General features: G+C 42.9%; 1 protein-coding gene across 1 annotated transcript in view; it reads left to right on the top strand.

The window, feature by feature from the left end:
• CLCN4 (chloride voltage-gated channel 4) overlaps positions 1–5,908 on the top strand; it is an 81,081-nt gene extending 75,173 nt beyond the window's left edge. The window contains exon 13 of the mRNA XM_007991001.3: positions 1,761–5,908. Within this exon, the coding sequence (XP_007989192.1) occupies positions 1,761–1,851 (91 nt within the window). The 3' untranslated portion in view covers positions 1,852–5,908. The remainder of the gene's footprint in view (positions 1–1,760) is intronic.
• The last annotated feature ends 8,493 nt before the right edge of the window (positions 5,909–14,401 follow it).

The following is a 14,401-nucleotide window of genomic DNA, read 5'->3' as shown; positions in this document are numbered from 1 at the left end:
GATGAGGTGGTGATGACCAGAACCCTCCATTGTAAAGTGACATTTTTCTCTTTGTTCATAATCTGTAGAAAAGTACTTTGAGACCATGTGAATTTTCTGTTTTCCAGCAACCATTCACCCAGTGATTTTGGTATCCATTAATAATTATTGGTTAAGCTAATTATTACATTGGGGGTTGCAAAGTATTAATTGTCAAATTCTGTCCTGCTTCCTGCGTTTATCAAGTACTCCTCCCCATTTAAGAAAAACAATCACTGTAGGGTCATGACATATTCTTTTAACGTTTTTGTAATTTATATTGTCATTATTCTGTTTGCTTAGCATGCTCTCTCACTATTTTACTCTTTCCTAAAGATGTTGCTATGAGTTGGAGGGGAAGGGGCCTTATCTGCTGTCTCCCTCAGTGTGATAGATGGGGAAACCAACACAAGAAACGGATACCTTTTCCAAGACTGTTTAAGGTCCAGTGTAGTCAGAGTCAAAAAAGTCAGAATTCTGACCTGACAGTTTCACTAATCAGTGTCTATTTCACCAGGTGTAACTGATCTGAATACTGCTTAGAATACTTACATCCCCTTTTCATATTCACTAAGAGATAAATTTGACTAATTTTGCCTTAATTAAATAAATGACAGTATATTACAATTATGTTTTCTGGTTTTTTTTATATTATCATACTACACAGAGTAGAAACCCATTATTTTAATGGGTTTAATACTATACAGTATTTTAGTGTGAGACTACCAGAGTTTGCTTCCCCATACCCTTTTTTTGGGGGATACAGTGGAGATACAGTGAGTACTATTTTGCAGACTTATGTGGCAATGGAACTTCTTTTTTTCCAAAGAAGTTGTTCACTTCTCCTTCTCTCAGACTTTTCATTTTACCCAAGGGGCATGATGTGTTCCTGCAGGTCATCATTTAGTAAAATAATGAAGCAAGGCTTGCTATGAATGGTTGTGCAAATGTGCACTGTATACTCCAGAGGGCACAATTTCCACTGCAGTGTTTGTGAGCAGTGCTCCTTGGCATTGTGTGATATACAGTCTTGGTGGTCCCATACAATGGACTCTGGGAAGTGGCATTCTTTTTATAAGTTGAAAGCAATGGAATTTTGGAAGAGGAGGCAATTTACATATGTAGTCAGAGATAAATGTCAAACTTTATCCTCCCAGTAAGATAGAATTACAAATAGAATCACTTTTTATCTTGTACTTAAAATTTATTTTACTTAAAATACCTTATACTTGGAATTCCTGTGGTGTGGTCAAGTTTTGACAATGCCATTCATAAACCCTTTTAAAATTGATTATAGTCTTGAAATTTAAGAGGATATAGTAGTCATCATAGGTTTACTGCCTTAATAAACAAGCTTGCAATCTCTGTGACCTAATGCAATAAAGGTTTATTTTTCTCACATGTTACATCCAGTGTGGATTGCAGGTAGGCTCTGGACCTAGGTCTTTGAATCTGGTGGCTCCTAAGTCAATCCTCAGAGCCCTTCACTGGCTCCTGTGCCTCTGGCTGCCAGATGAGAAGAGAGAGTGGGGAGAAATGCACAGGAGACCTGGGAGTGGCATCTGTCACCTCCACCCATAGGCATTGGCCAGTGCTCCCTCCATTGGCTTTGCCTAACCACAAGGGAGGCTGGGAAATGTTGTCTGTCTCTGTGTCCACATGGAAAAGGCACTGGGGTTTAGGGAGAGGGATGAGTCATTGTTGCAAGGCTGACCTCTTTTCTCTATTTGTTTCTTCTCCAGGAGACTTCTTGGCATCATCACAAAAAAGGATGTTCTGAGACATATGGCCCAGATGGCAAACCAGGACCCCGAATCCATCATGTTTAATTAGCAACAAGGTGGCAATTATTTTCAGAAAAACACTGACTGTGTCATTTAAAAAGAAATAAATGATATGTTATTATCCCAATGAAAGATCATGCATTGGGGATAGCGGAAACAAAAGCTTTATTTGAAAGGCGGGGAAGAAGGATGAAACCTTTAAAAACAAAAACGAAAACATCAATGAGTAGGCATTTTATAGCTTTAACCCCGTACGAGTTTCAAGCTGTGTTTCCTAATGAGTTTGCTACTGCTGTGGGGGCATGTGGGTGGGTAAATGATGTAAATGATGTGATCTGTACAAGTCTGTGGAGCATGAATGCTGACTCAAGAAACTTTTACCCCTTTTGCTCAAGGCTGATGTTTGTAACTTATGAACACACGTGAAGTGTTGAGTCCAAAAGACAAAGGGGTATCGGCATGTCAGTGTCGTTATTTATTGGTTCTTGAAGTTTTGCTGCTATGTTACTGAATCATACTAAAGACATTTACACTTACTTTGTTGAAAAAGAAAGAAATTAAATTTGAACACAGTGAAAGCTGCAAGTATGCCAGTGGGTCCACTCACGACCATCCCGTTTCTTGCTCCTGTTCTCAGCCTGTTATCTGGCTTATCCATCAGTTTCTGAACCAACATCAGGGGCGCCTGCCATGATGAGTGTGAAGAAATCATTTCTCTATGCAAGACTGGCATCCTGGGACTGCATGATGAACTATTGGAGCATATGGTACTGTGCTGTGTCTCCTCCCATACAAAGGGACACATCCTTATTTTGAGGATATACTCACCCGATCATTGATTTGCATCCGCATTGCATTTGCTTCATTTATTTATTGCTTTTGCCCATGCATTCAATATTGATCAGCTCAGCACTTCCATGGGCCATAGCCGGTATGCCCCCAGCCTGCCATAAGCGTGGTTTCATTTCCAAGTAGCATATGCAAGAGTCCAAACAGGCTACCCAATGTTACTACTTATTTTTCCTCTCAGGTCTTATCAGATGCGGCTGTGGAGAGGATGAGGCATACAAGTGCTCAGTTGGAATCCCTCCAAATGGATTGCAAGAGAAATACTAAATTGATTCTAAATCTGTTCCATTATCTTCTCTGTAGGATACAAAATGTCCAGTTTTAATGTATAAGCATGCACTTCATACTAGCAATCACAACGCAGGAGGACAGCATTAAATTTTATACAGCCAATTTGAGCACTGGGCATCTTTGTATTTGAACTTAACAACACATTTACTCTTTTAGTCAGGATTTTGGTCTTTTCTGCGGGAAGGAATTAAGCTATGTATTAGGTCCACCATATGATCTGTGTAAGTAAGATTATCCCACTTGCCCTTTCTCTTTAGTCTTTGTCCCTTCCTTTTCACTAAGTGCCCCTCATCCTTTGCAGTCTCATTGTCACTGGATAGTGCTGCATCACTTAGGTGTGTATTTGGCTGCAAATAACAGAAAACCCAGCAAACGCTGAAGGGCTGAATAAGAACCCTGAGAGGGGGTCCTCCAGGACTGTCCCCATAATATCATTGGGATCCCCATCCAGTTGCTATTTCTTTTTCACCATTTTCACCTTTTGTCCTCTGGCTTATTGCCTCAGAGTTGCAAGATGGTTCCTGCACTGTCAGGTATCATGCCTGCTTTCTAAGTGGGAAGAGGAAGGAAGGGAGAGGCAAGCAACTAGGTACAATGTCTATCAGGAAAGCAAAGCTTCCCCAGAGATGCTTAGCTTGTATGCATTGACTGGAAGTTTGTCACGTGGCTCCCCCTAGCCACACACTAGTGTGGGAAGGAAAATATTGAGCTAGTCACATTACTCTCTGAATGAAATTCATATTATTTTATTAAGGAAGAGTGTTGGTCTTCAGGAGGGGAAGTTTGCTGTATTGGATGCCATCATCGTGTCCTTGTCATTGCCCTTCCTGTTTTCATTCTTGCCAAACCCCTGTGAATGCTCTTCTAACCTTCCTGTTCCCCACCCCTTCTCTCAGATTTGACCTAGAATTCCCAGCCCAAATCCATAATTTCTTAGGTCTAATAAGAATTTTCATGTTGGACAAAAACCTAGCTACAAATGGGTTTCTATGAAACTTCTGATTAATGTGCAAAATATATATTTTCTCTGGGTTAAGGCATTTTTAAGTCAGATCATGCTGACACACTAAGAAAATTTGTGTAATTCATTGACCCCTTCCTTCCAAAATAACAAGTAGCCACCTCAGTGTGACAATATGCAGTCAATAGTAGAGAATTTAATCCTTGGTCCTATAAAAGAATAAAATTCATTGTCATATTTATAGTACGTAAGCCTCAAGTAACAGGTCTTAATGTTAGTGTTGGTGTTGTGGTTTCTATGGAACATTTACAAGTGAAGTTGGATTCTCCTGGGCTTTAAATCCTAAAAAGTCTTAATGACCACTTCATGTAGTTCCCCTCTTATTCCCCTGTGGTCTCCTCAGAGCCAGCGTGTGCTGGGAAAGAGTATTAGTTATAGCCTGGCTTTATAGAATCCAGGAGGTCCTTTGAGCTGAAACGAGCAGCTTCAAAAGGGAACATGAAACAGTGAAAAGACAGCCAAAGGTCAGTGAAACCACAGCATTTCTTTCTAATCTGGCTGAGGCCATGGAGGGGAATGAAGGGAAAATATGCTTCCGGGCCAAGGTCACTGAGGGGGACCTTAGGATTTGTGTCCTCCCCAGTGCTTAGAGTAGAGATATCTGCAAATTCATGGCAAACAGTTGGAAGAGTTACTTAACTGAAACAACCCAGTCTTACTTTCTTTTGTAAGTTGAGCCTCTGATTTATTGTGGGGTTCAGGCTCTCCTCAATAGAAGGTCAAAGTTGGACAGGTGGACTGAGGTCAAGGATGAGGAGTCTGGTGGGGACTACCACAGCAAACTGTCTTCCTTCTGTGGAGTCCTAACTCAGTCATGTGGTCCACTTGCCCAGGGGCCTGGGGGCTCAGACAAACCCCATGGGGAACATGCTGCCATGCACTGTCTCTTGTAAATGTAGTTGGGTAGGGATCCCGAGGGTATTTGCTCTTTCCAAATGCAGAACTTCTATCCACTTTATCTGGTGATCTGATGAACAGCACGGGGACGTGGAGGTGAAATAAGCATCTTTCAGAATAATGTTTTTTTTCCTCTTCCAGAACCAAAGGCTTTAGATATTTGTGGAAATTTCTGGATTCCTTCCGAATCAGGTTTACATAAAAAACCATCAACACATCTTGGGAAAGGAGCTGTTTCATGACACACATCATGTGTTTCTTGCTCTCACTGAGGAAATGTGTTGTACAAAAGCACCAAATAAGGGCACCTTGGAAGTGACATGTGTGTTTCTTCTAAGTGGTTTTTAGTGCATCCCCTGGGATTGCAGATGCTCATGTGGCTTTTAGGGAAAGGCAGAATGTGCTAGAAGTCAAAGTCATTCAATATTCAGTGCTTACTGTTACTTGGAACCGGATAATCTCAGTTCTTTGTTCAGTCTTTCCCAAAGACCTTACAAAGGAGATGTGTAAATAGATAGATTTTGAGACTAATAAGTCACAGAAATGGAAAATTTTAGAGCAGTTTGTGTCACTTAGGTGAGAACTGATTACTTTAAATTACCAACATGTGCGAATTCTACTTAGTATTCATTATTAGATGCTGAGCTGGAAAAGATGAGAAACCCAAGGAGAACTATTGAATTACCACATAATTGTAATATTATGCTTTCATTTTAATTTTGTATGGGCAGTGTTCTATCAGACTAAGCTTCTAGCCTTTGAAATGATTTACATGAGGAGAGAGCCTATATATCTGACTTGAGAAACATTAAGCAGACCCTATTTTCACCGTCGCGGTAATAACTATTTATTTGCTATCCTAGAGGTGCTGGGAATGAGCCTCCGGGTGACTTTGATGAGATATATTCACATTTGGTATTGGAACGACCACATAGCAACGTGTTGGGTTTTTTTTATTGTAACACTCTGTGTAAATGTTGGCACCTTATTAAATATTAAATGTTTGAACTCTATTTTTTAAAATAAAATAAGCACAGAATCCGCCACAAACATGTTGTAAATGGAAGAGATACTGATTTCACAGTGTGTTTCTACACAGTAGAACCTCCGGAAACCTGGTCCCCATGACTTGGTAGAACTATCCAGTAAAGTTAAAGACCCATCTTAAGGCTGGTATACAGATTGTGAAGTCCATTAGGTCAGCTTTAAAATTCCTTGTTCTTGGCTGGGTGGGCGATGACCAAATGAAAATTCAGACTGAGGCTATCAGTTTCCAAGGATTGGGTAGGAACACTGTCCTCAGGCCATCTGTGTTTGCCCTGTGTGAAGGCTGGGGAGTACAGCTTGGGCAATGGTCTAACATTCATTCATTCTTTCATCCTTTCTTTCAAGAGCAAATTTTCTATTTATTTGGGAACCACAAGGGTTGAATTATGTCTTTTCATATGAGTTTTTTTTTTTTCATGAAAACTTTCTACTTTACAGAAAATTTGAAAGAAAGAAAAGAAAGGAACAAAGGATGCCCACAGATCCTTGACCTAGAAGAGGTGCTATTTAATATGGGTGGTTGGTGGTTAGAGGAGTCCCCACTGGTTAGGGGAGGGGACCAGCTGGAGGTACAGCTGGGAAAAGGATAGCCTCAGCAGAGGGGACAGCTAAGTGCAAATGTCCTGAGGTGGAAATGGGCCTAGCCTGCTGGGGGCCCACCAGGGGTGGATGGCTGCAGCCTTGGGATGGGAGTGGGGGTATTTGAAGTTGGGTTTGTTTTCCCTTTGGGAGGAGGGTAGACACAGCAGATGCTTCAGGGTCTTGAAGGACCAGGTAAAGTCCTGGAATTCAGAGGAGTGACATGATTTGACTTGGGTTGTCCACAAACCATTCTGACTGTTGGATAGCAAGACTGGAAGTCAGGGCTCTGGTTAAGAGTCTATTATTGCAAATACACCAGGTGCAGTGGCTCATGCCTGTAATCCCAGCACTTTGGGAGGCCGAGGCAGGCAGATCACTTGAGGTCAGGAGTTTGAGACCAGCCTGGCCAACATGGCGAAACCCTGTCTCTACTAAAAAATACAAAAATGAGCCAGGCATGGTGGCAGGCACCTGTAATCCCAGTTACTCAGGAGGCTGAGGCAGAAGAATCACTTGAACCTGGGAGGCAGAGGTTACAGTGGGCTGAGATCGTGCCACTGCGCTCCAGCCTGGGCAACAGAGCGAGACTCCATCTCAAAAAAAAAAAAATAGGTGAGTGATGATGGGGGCTTGCCCCAGAAAGATTCTTGAATTCCAGTTTTACAGTTGCCCCTCAGTATCTGTGGGGAATTGCTTTCAGGACCCCCCATAGATTCCAAAATTCGTGACGCTTAAGCCCCTTATATAAAATGCTATATTATTTGCATATAGCCCATGCACATCCTCCTGTCTGCTTTAAATGTTCTGTAGATTACTTAGAATACCTAGTTCAATGTAATGCTATGTAAATAATTGTTATACTGCATTGTTTATGGAATAGTGACAAGAAAAAAGTCTGTACACGTTCAGTACAGATGCAACCATCCATTTTTTTTCCTGAATATTTTCAATCCACAGTTGAATCCACAGATGCAGAACCCATGGATATGGAGGGCAAACTGTATTTCCAAGGTAGAGCCAACAGATTTGCTGATGGACTGGATATAAAATGGTACAACCAAGTTGCCATTTACTGAGATGGGCTAGACTAGGTGAGGAGCTCCCTTTTGGAAATGCTACATGAGAGATGTCTCTTAGACATTCAAGTTTGGAGCTCAGGGGAATCATTAATGTTTGAGATGTAAATCAAGCCATTGGCATATTGGTGGCATTTAAAGCCATGCCTGGAAACTTTTGTGGTCTCATGATACCCTAAAAGCAAACAGAATAATCTTTTTTTTTTTTGAGATAGAGTCTCACCCTGTTGCCCAGGCTGGAGTGCGGTGGCGTGATCTTGGCTCACTGCAGCCTCTGCCTCCTGGGTTCAAGTGATTCTCCTGTCTCATCCTCCTTAGTAAATAGGATTACAGCCGCACACCATCACGCCTGGCTAATTTTCCATATTTTTGGTAGAGACAGGGTTTCACCATGTTGGCCAAGCTGGTCTCGAATTTCTGACCTCAAGTGATTTGTCCGCCTCGGCCTCCCAAAGGGCTGGGATTACAGACATGAGTCACTGCGCCCAGCCAGAATAGTCTTCCAACAGAATTTCAATATTGAGTTTTCAGGGAGTCACACCAATGTCACAGGCCGATAGGACTGCACTTGAGTTCCAGCTCCATTGAGTCCTGGCTCCATGTGCCATTGTCAAAGGGACTGAACTTCTCTGAGCCTGGGTTTCCCCATCTCTGTAGAGTGAACTACTGCTCTTGCCACAGCAGCATGGCTGTGAGAATTAAATGAGGTAATTGCTGTACAGTACTTGGCATGGAATATGACCAGGCAAATGGTAGACATCATCTGAAGCTCAGTAGCTTTAGTTGGAAATACTTCGATTAATTTTGTGTTGTTAAAGTACATATAACACTTTAGTTTAATTATAAGGCCACAGAAAGTAAACACAGATCAGACTAGCCAAATGCTTTTTTCCCAGTCCCTGCAGTCATTTTTCCAAAAAACAAAACAAAGCAAAAACTCAGATCTCTTAAGGGATATATTTTTTAAAAAACCTGTCTCCCAATTAATGGGAAATTATAGAAAGGAAGCTACTTGGTAAAATTCCATTTCTCTCTACCTTTATATTGGCTCAAAGAGCAGAAAAGCATCAGTATGCATGGATACTGAACTATGTATTGATTAGTTTGAAATTTGGAGCAAGAATTCATGGAACACAAGAAAGTGTATAGCTTGCTTATTTTCAGGCAACCTAAAACTCAATACTCTCTGCACTTCCAGACAGAGAAAAATCTCTCCAGCATAGTGTTAATGTAGAAGTGAGTTCGTTAGTAAAACTCATGAAAGAACAGCGTTTTGTGGGCCTTGGACATTTCCTGTCACCATGATGTTGTTAAAATCCAGAGGGGGAAAATGAACAAATAGAATTTGTCTGAAAAGTGACAGCCCATCAGTTTTAATTCTGGAGGCTTAGCTAGAGCTAACCAGGATGGCCTTGCAAATAAAAGTCTGGGTCATGCATGGGTTTCCTGGGCTTTCATGGGTTGAGAAAGGACTAGAAATGTCCATCTCCATCAACTTCCATCAGGACCAGTGTGCTTCGGCTGAGCACAGGGTGCCTGGAGTGCCCATTGTTTTTTTTTTTTTTTTTTTTTTTTTGAGACGGAGTCTCGCTCAGTCGCCCAGGCTGGAGTGCAGTGGCCGGATCTCAGCTCACTGCAAGCTCCGCCTCCCGGGTTCACGCCATTCTCCTGCCTCAGCCTCCCGAGTAGCGGGGACTACAGGCGCCCGCCACCTCGCCCGGCTAGTTTTTTTTTTTTGTATTTCTTAATAGAGACGGGGTTTCACCGTGTTAGCCAGGATAGTCTCGATCTCCTGACCTCGTGATCCACCCGTCTCGGCCTCCCAAAGTGCTGGGATTACAGGCTTGAGCCACCGCGCCCGGCCTGGAGTGCCCATTGTTAAAGCTCTTCCCCAGTTCATTGGTCGTCAATTGGCCAGAAAGAAGCTACCATATGTGAATGCAGATAGGGAGCATCTATTTCTGGCTGTTCCTTAATATTGCATTTCATTAAAGACATGTTTTTTCTTTCTGAATGAGCAATAAGCAGAGAGCACCTTGTGGGGATTTCCAAACCCCTTTAGTCAGGGCTTGGCTCACAGAATGAAGGGAGCAATTGATGTGTGATTCAAGTGCTTGTTATGGAACACATATTTCAAAGATGAAACAGCCGTCCTCAATCCAAACAGATTCTGTCAGAGAAATTGAAAACACATCCATAAATTCTCGTCCCACAGGCTCCTAACAGGTTGGATCCAGAGGACGCTCACTGGTAGAACATTCCTTCCTTCTGCAGGACTCCATGTTCATTTCACACACACTCACTCTCTCAGGGCTTCCACCTGTTTCCAGTCGACACGAACCTAAGCAGAAATTGGGGCTAGCTCCCTTTTGATAAAGGTTTCCTTTTCTGAATTTCTCAAACTTCAGCCTCTTCCCAGAAAGACATTTCTAGGAATGGCTGGCTGCTGAGTGGTTTATATGATCAGCAAGGAACTTTCTCCAGGGAGTGGCCAAGCCAAGTTGCTCCATGGGGCAGGAATCTCCACAGTTATTAAAGAGCTAGGGAGAGGCCAGGTGTGGTGGCTCATGCCCATAATCTCGGTGCTTTGGTAGGCTGTGGTGGTTGAGGATTGCTTGAGGCTAGGAGTTCAAGACCAGCCTGGGCAACACAGTAAGCCCCCCCGCCCCGATCGCTACAAAAAATTTTTAAAAAATTAGCCAGGTATGGTGGTGAGCACCGGTAGTCCCAGCTACTTGAGAGGCTGAGGTGAAAGGATCACTTGAGCCCAGGAGTTTGAGGCTGCAGCGAGCTATGATTGCACCACTGCACTCCAGCCTGGGCAAGAGCAAACTTTGTCTCAGGAGAAAAAAAAAAAAAAAAAAAAAGCTAGGGAGACAGAGCAGGACTGCATTCAGTGGAGATGATTTCCAAAACTGCCTCCAGGGTACAGTGTCTGCAGGATGCTGCCAGGTGCCAGAGGAAAGGTGGATCCGTGGTTAACTAAATTGGTGGCTAGAGTGTGAGGGTCCAGGAAGTCTTTTTAAAGTTTCTTTTGAGAATTTCTAGTTGAGTGACTGGGAGAACCGACTTAACTTTAATGCACTGCAGCCACATCATCTGAAAGCAGTGACTTGCTAATCAGAGTGTGATCTAGGGACTACCTGTGTCTGTATAGGAGCAAGTGCCACTTAGCAATGCAGAATTGCAAGCCCCATCCAGGTCTGCTGAGTCAGGCAGAATTAACCCCAGGTGATTTGTGTGCAGAGTACAATTTGAGAAGTGCTGCCTTATGTGACCAGGTGATCTGAGTTTACTTTTAGCTCTAAGACCCAACTTTCTCTAAGATTCTCTTACTTCAAAGGAAAAAGGAGTGATGACTGCAGTGATTGGGCCACTGAAGGAGCCTGTCCAGAGAAACAAGATGGAGAGAAGCTTGGCATAAGAGCTCTAAGCCCTATTTCTCAGTCCCCAGACTTCCCCAGTTACAGCTATCCTCCTACGTGACGCTCTATCTTAGAGATTCTCAGCCTTAGCACTAGTGACATTTGGGGCTGTCCTGTGCACTATACGATATTGAGTGGCACTCCTGGCCTCTAACCACTAGATGTCATAGCACCCCTCACCTAGTTTGACTCCAAAAATGTCTCCAGACATTGCCACGTGTCTTGGGTGGGGGGAGGTATGCAGATATCCCCCATCCCCTCTCCTAATTGTATAGAAGAGAGTACTGTGATTTACAAAGCATGGGAAAAGGGATCACCCTTTGGTGTCATTTTGGTGTTTTTTCCTAACACTGAATGAAAATCGCTAGTGTAAGGCAAAGACTGATGGGGACTCCCATCCTGCTTTGATGAGTCCCCATGACTGGGGAAGAGTTCCCTCAGCCTTTAAGCAGAAAACAGCAATTTAAGGGGAGAGGGTGCATTTCCTTCTTTCTGAGAACCTAATGGTGAGCCCAGGAAGAATGCAGTCATCTTACCTGGACATAAGTCTCATGCCGATTGGTAATTTCAAAGCAATTGGCTTACTTTCAACTGTCTGTGTGACCACCCTGTCATCCTTCCTCCGTTACCTCCCACACTCAGACCACGCACACAAGCATGTCGATGAAATCGCTCTTTGCTGGGTACATCTCATTAGAAAGATTCCTAGCTGCTTTTTTGAGTCAACTTGAACATTTTTATGTCTTTCTTTGAAACTTAGAGAAGTGGTTGGCCAATTATAGCACGTGGCCAAATGCAGCCTGCCACCTGCTTTTGCAGATAAAGTTGATTGACACACAGCCATGTGCAGCCATTTACATATTGTCTATGGCTGCTTTGTATGTTTGTTTGTTTTCGTCTATGGCTGTTTTTGTGATACAGTGGTGGAGTTAAGTAATCGCAACAGAGACCGTCTGGCCTACAAAGCCCAAAATATTTGCTATCAGGTCCTTGACAGAAAATGTTTGCTGGCTCCTGGCTTAAATTGGGGTCACCAAACCATTGGATAGTCACCAAGAGTAATTTAACTTTCTTAGACTATATGTAAAATATAAAGAAATGCTTTAAATACAGAATCAAGGAGAGATGAGTGTGTCAGTGGAATAAGATGGATTTGTTAAAATGATTTCCATCCAAGCTTAACTTGTGCCAGAAATATCTGTCCTGACTTAGATATTAACTGAGATGTTTATGGCCTCTGTCAGAATTTAAATGTTTTCTGTAACAGAAAATGACACTTAACATTTGAATAGCACTGTGTCATTTACGAAGGGATTTTAATATTTATTTGTGTTTGTCTCAATGGTCCTGTGTGGGAAAAATTATACCTATTATTTAGAAGACAAAACTGAGGCTCAGAAGAATCACCTGTGGAGATTTTGCAACATACTGATGCACCAGAGTCATGCCCTGAGATTCTGATTAAGTCCATCTTGGGTGGGGTCTTCCATCAACGTTATAAAAGGTCACCGGGTGATTCTAATGTGAGATTGAGAACCTCTGGGCTCCAGGGATTTGCTCGAGTTAATATACCTAGGAGGTGGTCTTGGAGGAAGCTCAAACTTGGTTCTTCTTCGTGACTTCAAGTCTAGGAACATTTTCCTACAATATGACAACCTGTCTTAGCTCAGGGTCTATCTAACCCAGTGATTCTCAAAGTATGGTCCTTGGACCAGAAGCATGAGAGTCACCCAGCAGTCTGTTAGAAATGCAAGTTCTCTGTCCTACTCTGGACCTGGTAAATCTGAAAGTCTGGGGATGGGGCCTACTCCTCTGTGTTTTACCAAACCCTCTAGCCAGTTTAGAAGCAGCTCCAGTTTGAGAACCACTCGTCTAATGTGCTGGGAAAGAGGATAAATTTTAATGGAGGTAAGGGGCTAAAACTAGAAAAATACCACACACACAAAACCAGGCCTTGCCTCTGGGAAATTGGCTCTGGCCGGGGAGGGGCAGAATGAACACAAGAAGTTATAAGAAAAGTGAAAATCTGTGCACATCTGGGGAAGTATGAAGGTACCCGGATGGCAGAAAAAGCAAAAGGATCTCACCAGCCGCCTGAGTTGAGCCTCTGCGGACTTCATCTTCCTATTAGGCAGCCCTGAAGGTGTTAAGAGTTTCTGCATCCCTTTGCTGTGCTGGCAGGTCAGAGGGTTTTTTGTTACTATTTCATTTCATTTTTTGTTTTCAAAGTTTTGGGTTTTTCTCAATCAAGCACTTGGTTGAGATGAACATTCTTGTGTGATTAAATGAGCCCCCTTCTGCTTGGAGCCAAAGCCACATTCCTTGCTTCGGTTTTATCCCAGGTGCTCCTTTTTAATTGCATTTTGTATTCAACTGTGCAGCCATCCCCTTCCTGGAGATGACTGACCCCCTAATCACTACAGTGCTGTTACCACCGCAGCTGGGACTTCAAAGTCCCCAAAAGTCATATCGTAACATGAGCTCCAAATCGTCCCTGAGACGAACACAGAGGCATCATCAGTCAACTCATCAAGGGGAAGGGAAACCTCTGTTGGCATGGGGGTGACGGAATTCAGCCTCACCCTCAGTCCCTCTCGGAGCCTCCCCCTCCACAGCATTGCCATTCCCAATCTGAAAACCACACCAACACATACATAATTCAAGGCTGTGCACTGGTCGCCCAGAGCGAGGGGACAGACATGTATGCCTGGGAAAGAATGTTTGTTTCAAGCAAACGTTCACAGCACCAGCTGCCAATGGGGGAAGACAGGCAGAGGGGGCTCCCGCAGACAGACATGGGAAAGTACAAACGATGATTACAGGCTCCGAAAAGGAGCTGTTGTTGGGGGAAATCACAGCATCTGATTTGGGTTTTGCTTTTATAATTACTGGACTCAGAGAATGTAACTGCAAAGCACATGCTGTTTCCAAAATGGGTGGGACCATGTGAGCTCATGACGGCTTCAAATGTGCACTTTGACATTCAAGTTTGACTCCAGGAGTTAACAAGGGCAGGCCCTGCTTTACATAGTAGCTTCATTTGAAGTTCCAAAGCTCAGTCCCTGGAAGCAGATGCAGTAACTGGTGATTCTATTTTCTTTCTTTAGCCTGGAGCCAATATAGAATATTGATTTCTAATGTGGGAATTCTGAAGAGGGAAAAACTAGGGTTGACTTTTTTTTGGGTCAAATCTATGAGTTTCTCAAGGCCAAAGAGCTGTGTCTCCATTATCTTTCTTCAGTATCAGTTCTAGTATGTTGTATATTGATTATAAACAATATAATGTATGCTTTTGAACAAAGGATAAATGCTGAAAGCCTGTTCTTTAGCTGTGACCTTTTAGAATAAATCAGGAAAATAACCCTGGCACAGAGACCCATCTGCCATTATGTGAAATGTCTCATAAAACAC

Source organism: Chlorocebus sabaeus, chromosome X (genome assembly GCF_047675955.1).
Source record: "Chlorocebus sabaeus isolate Y175 chromosome X, mChlSab1.0.hap1, whole genome shotgun sequence".
Lineage (NCBI taxonomy): Eukaryota > Metazoa > Chordata > Mammalia > Primates > Cercopithecidae > Chlorocebus > Chlorocebus sabaeus.
This window is presented reverse-complemented; position numbering and strand designations above follow the sequence as displayed.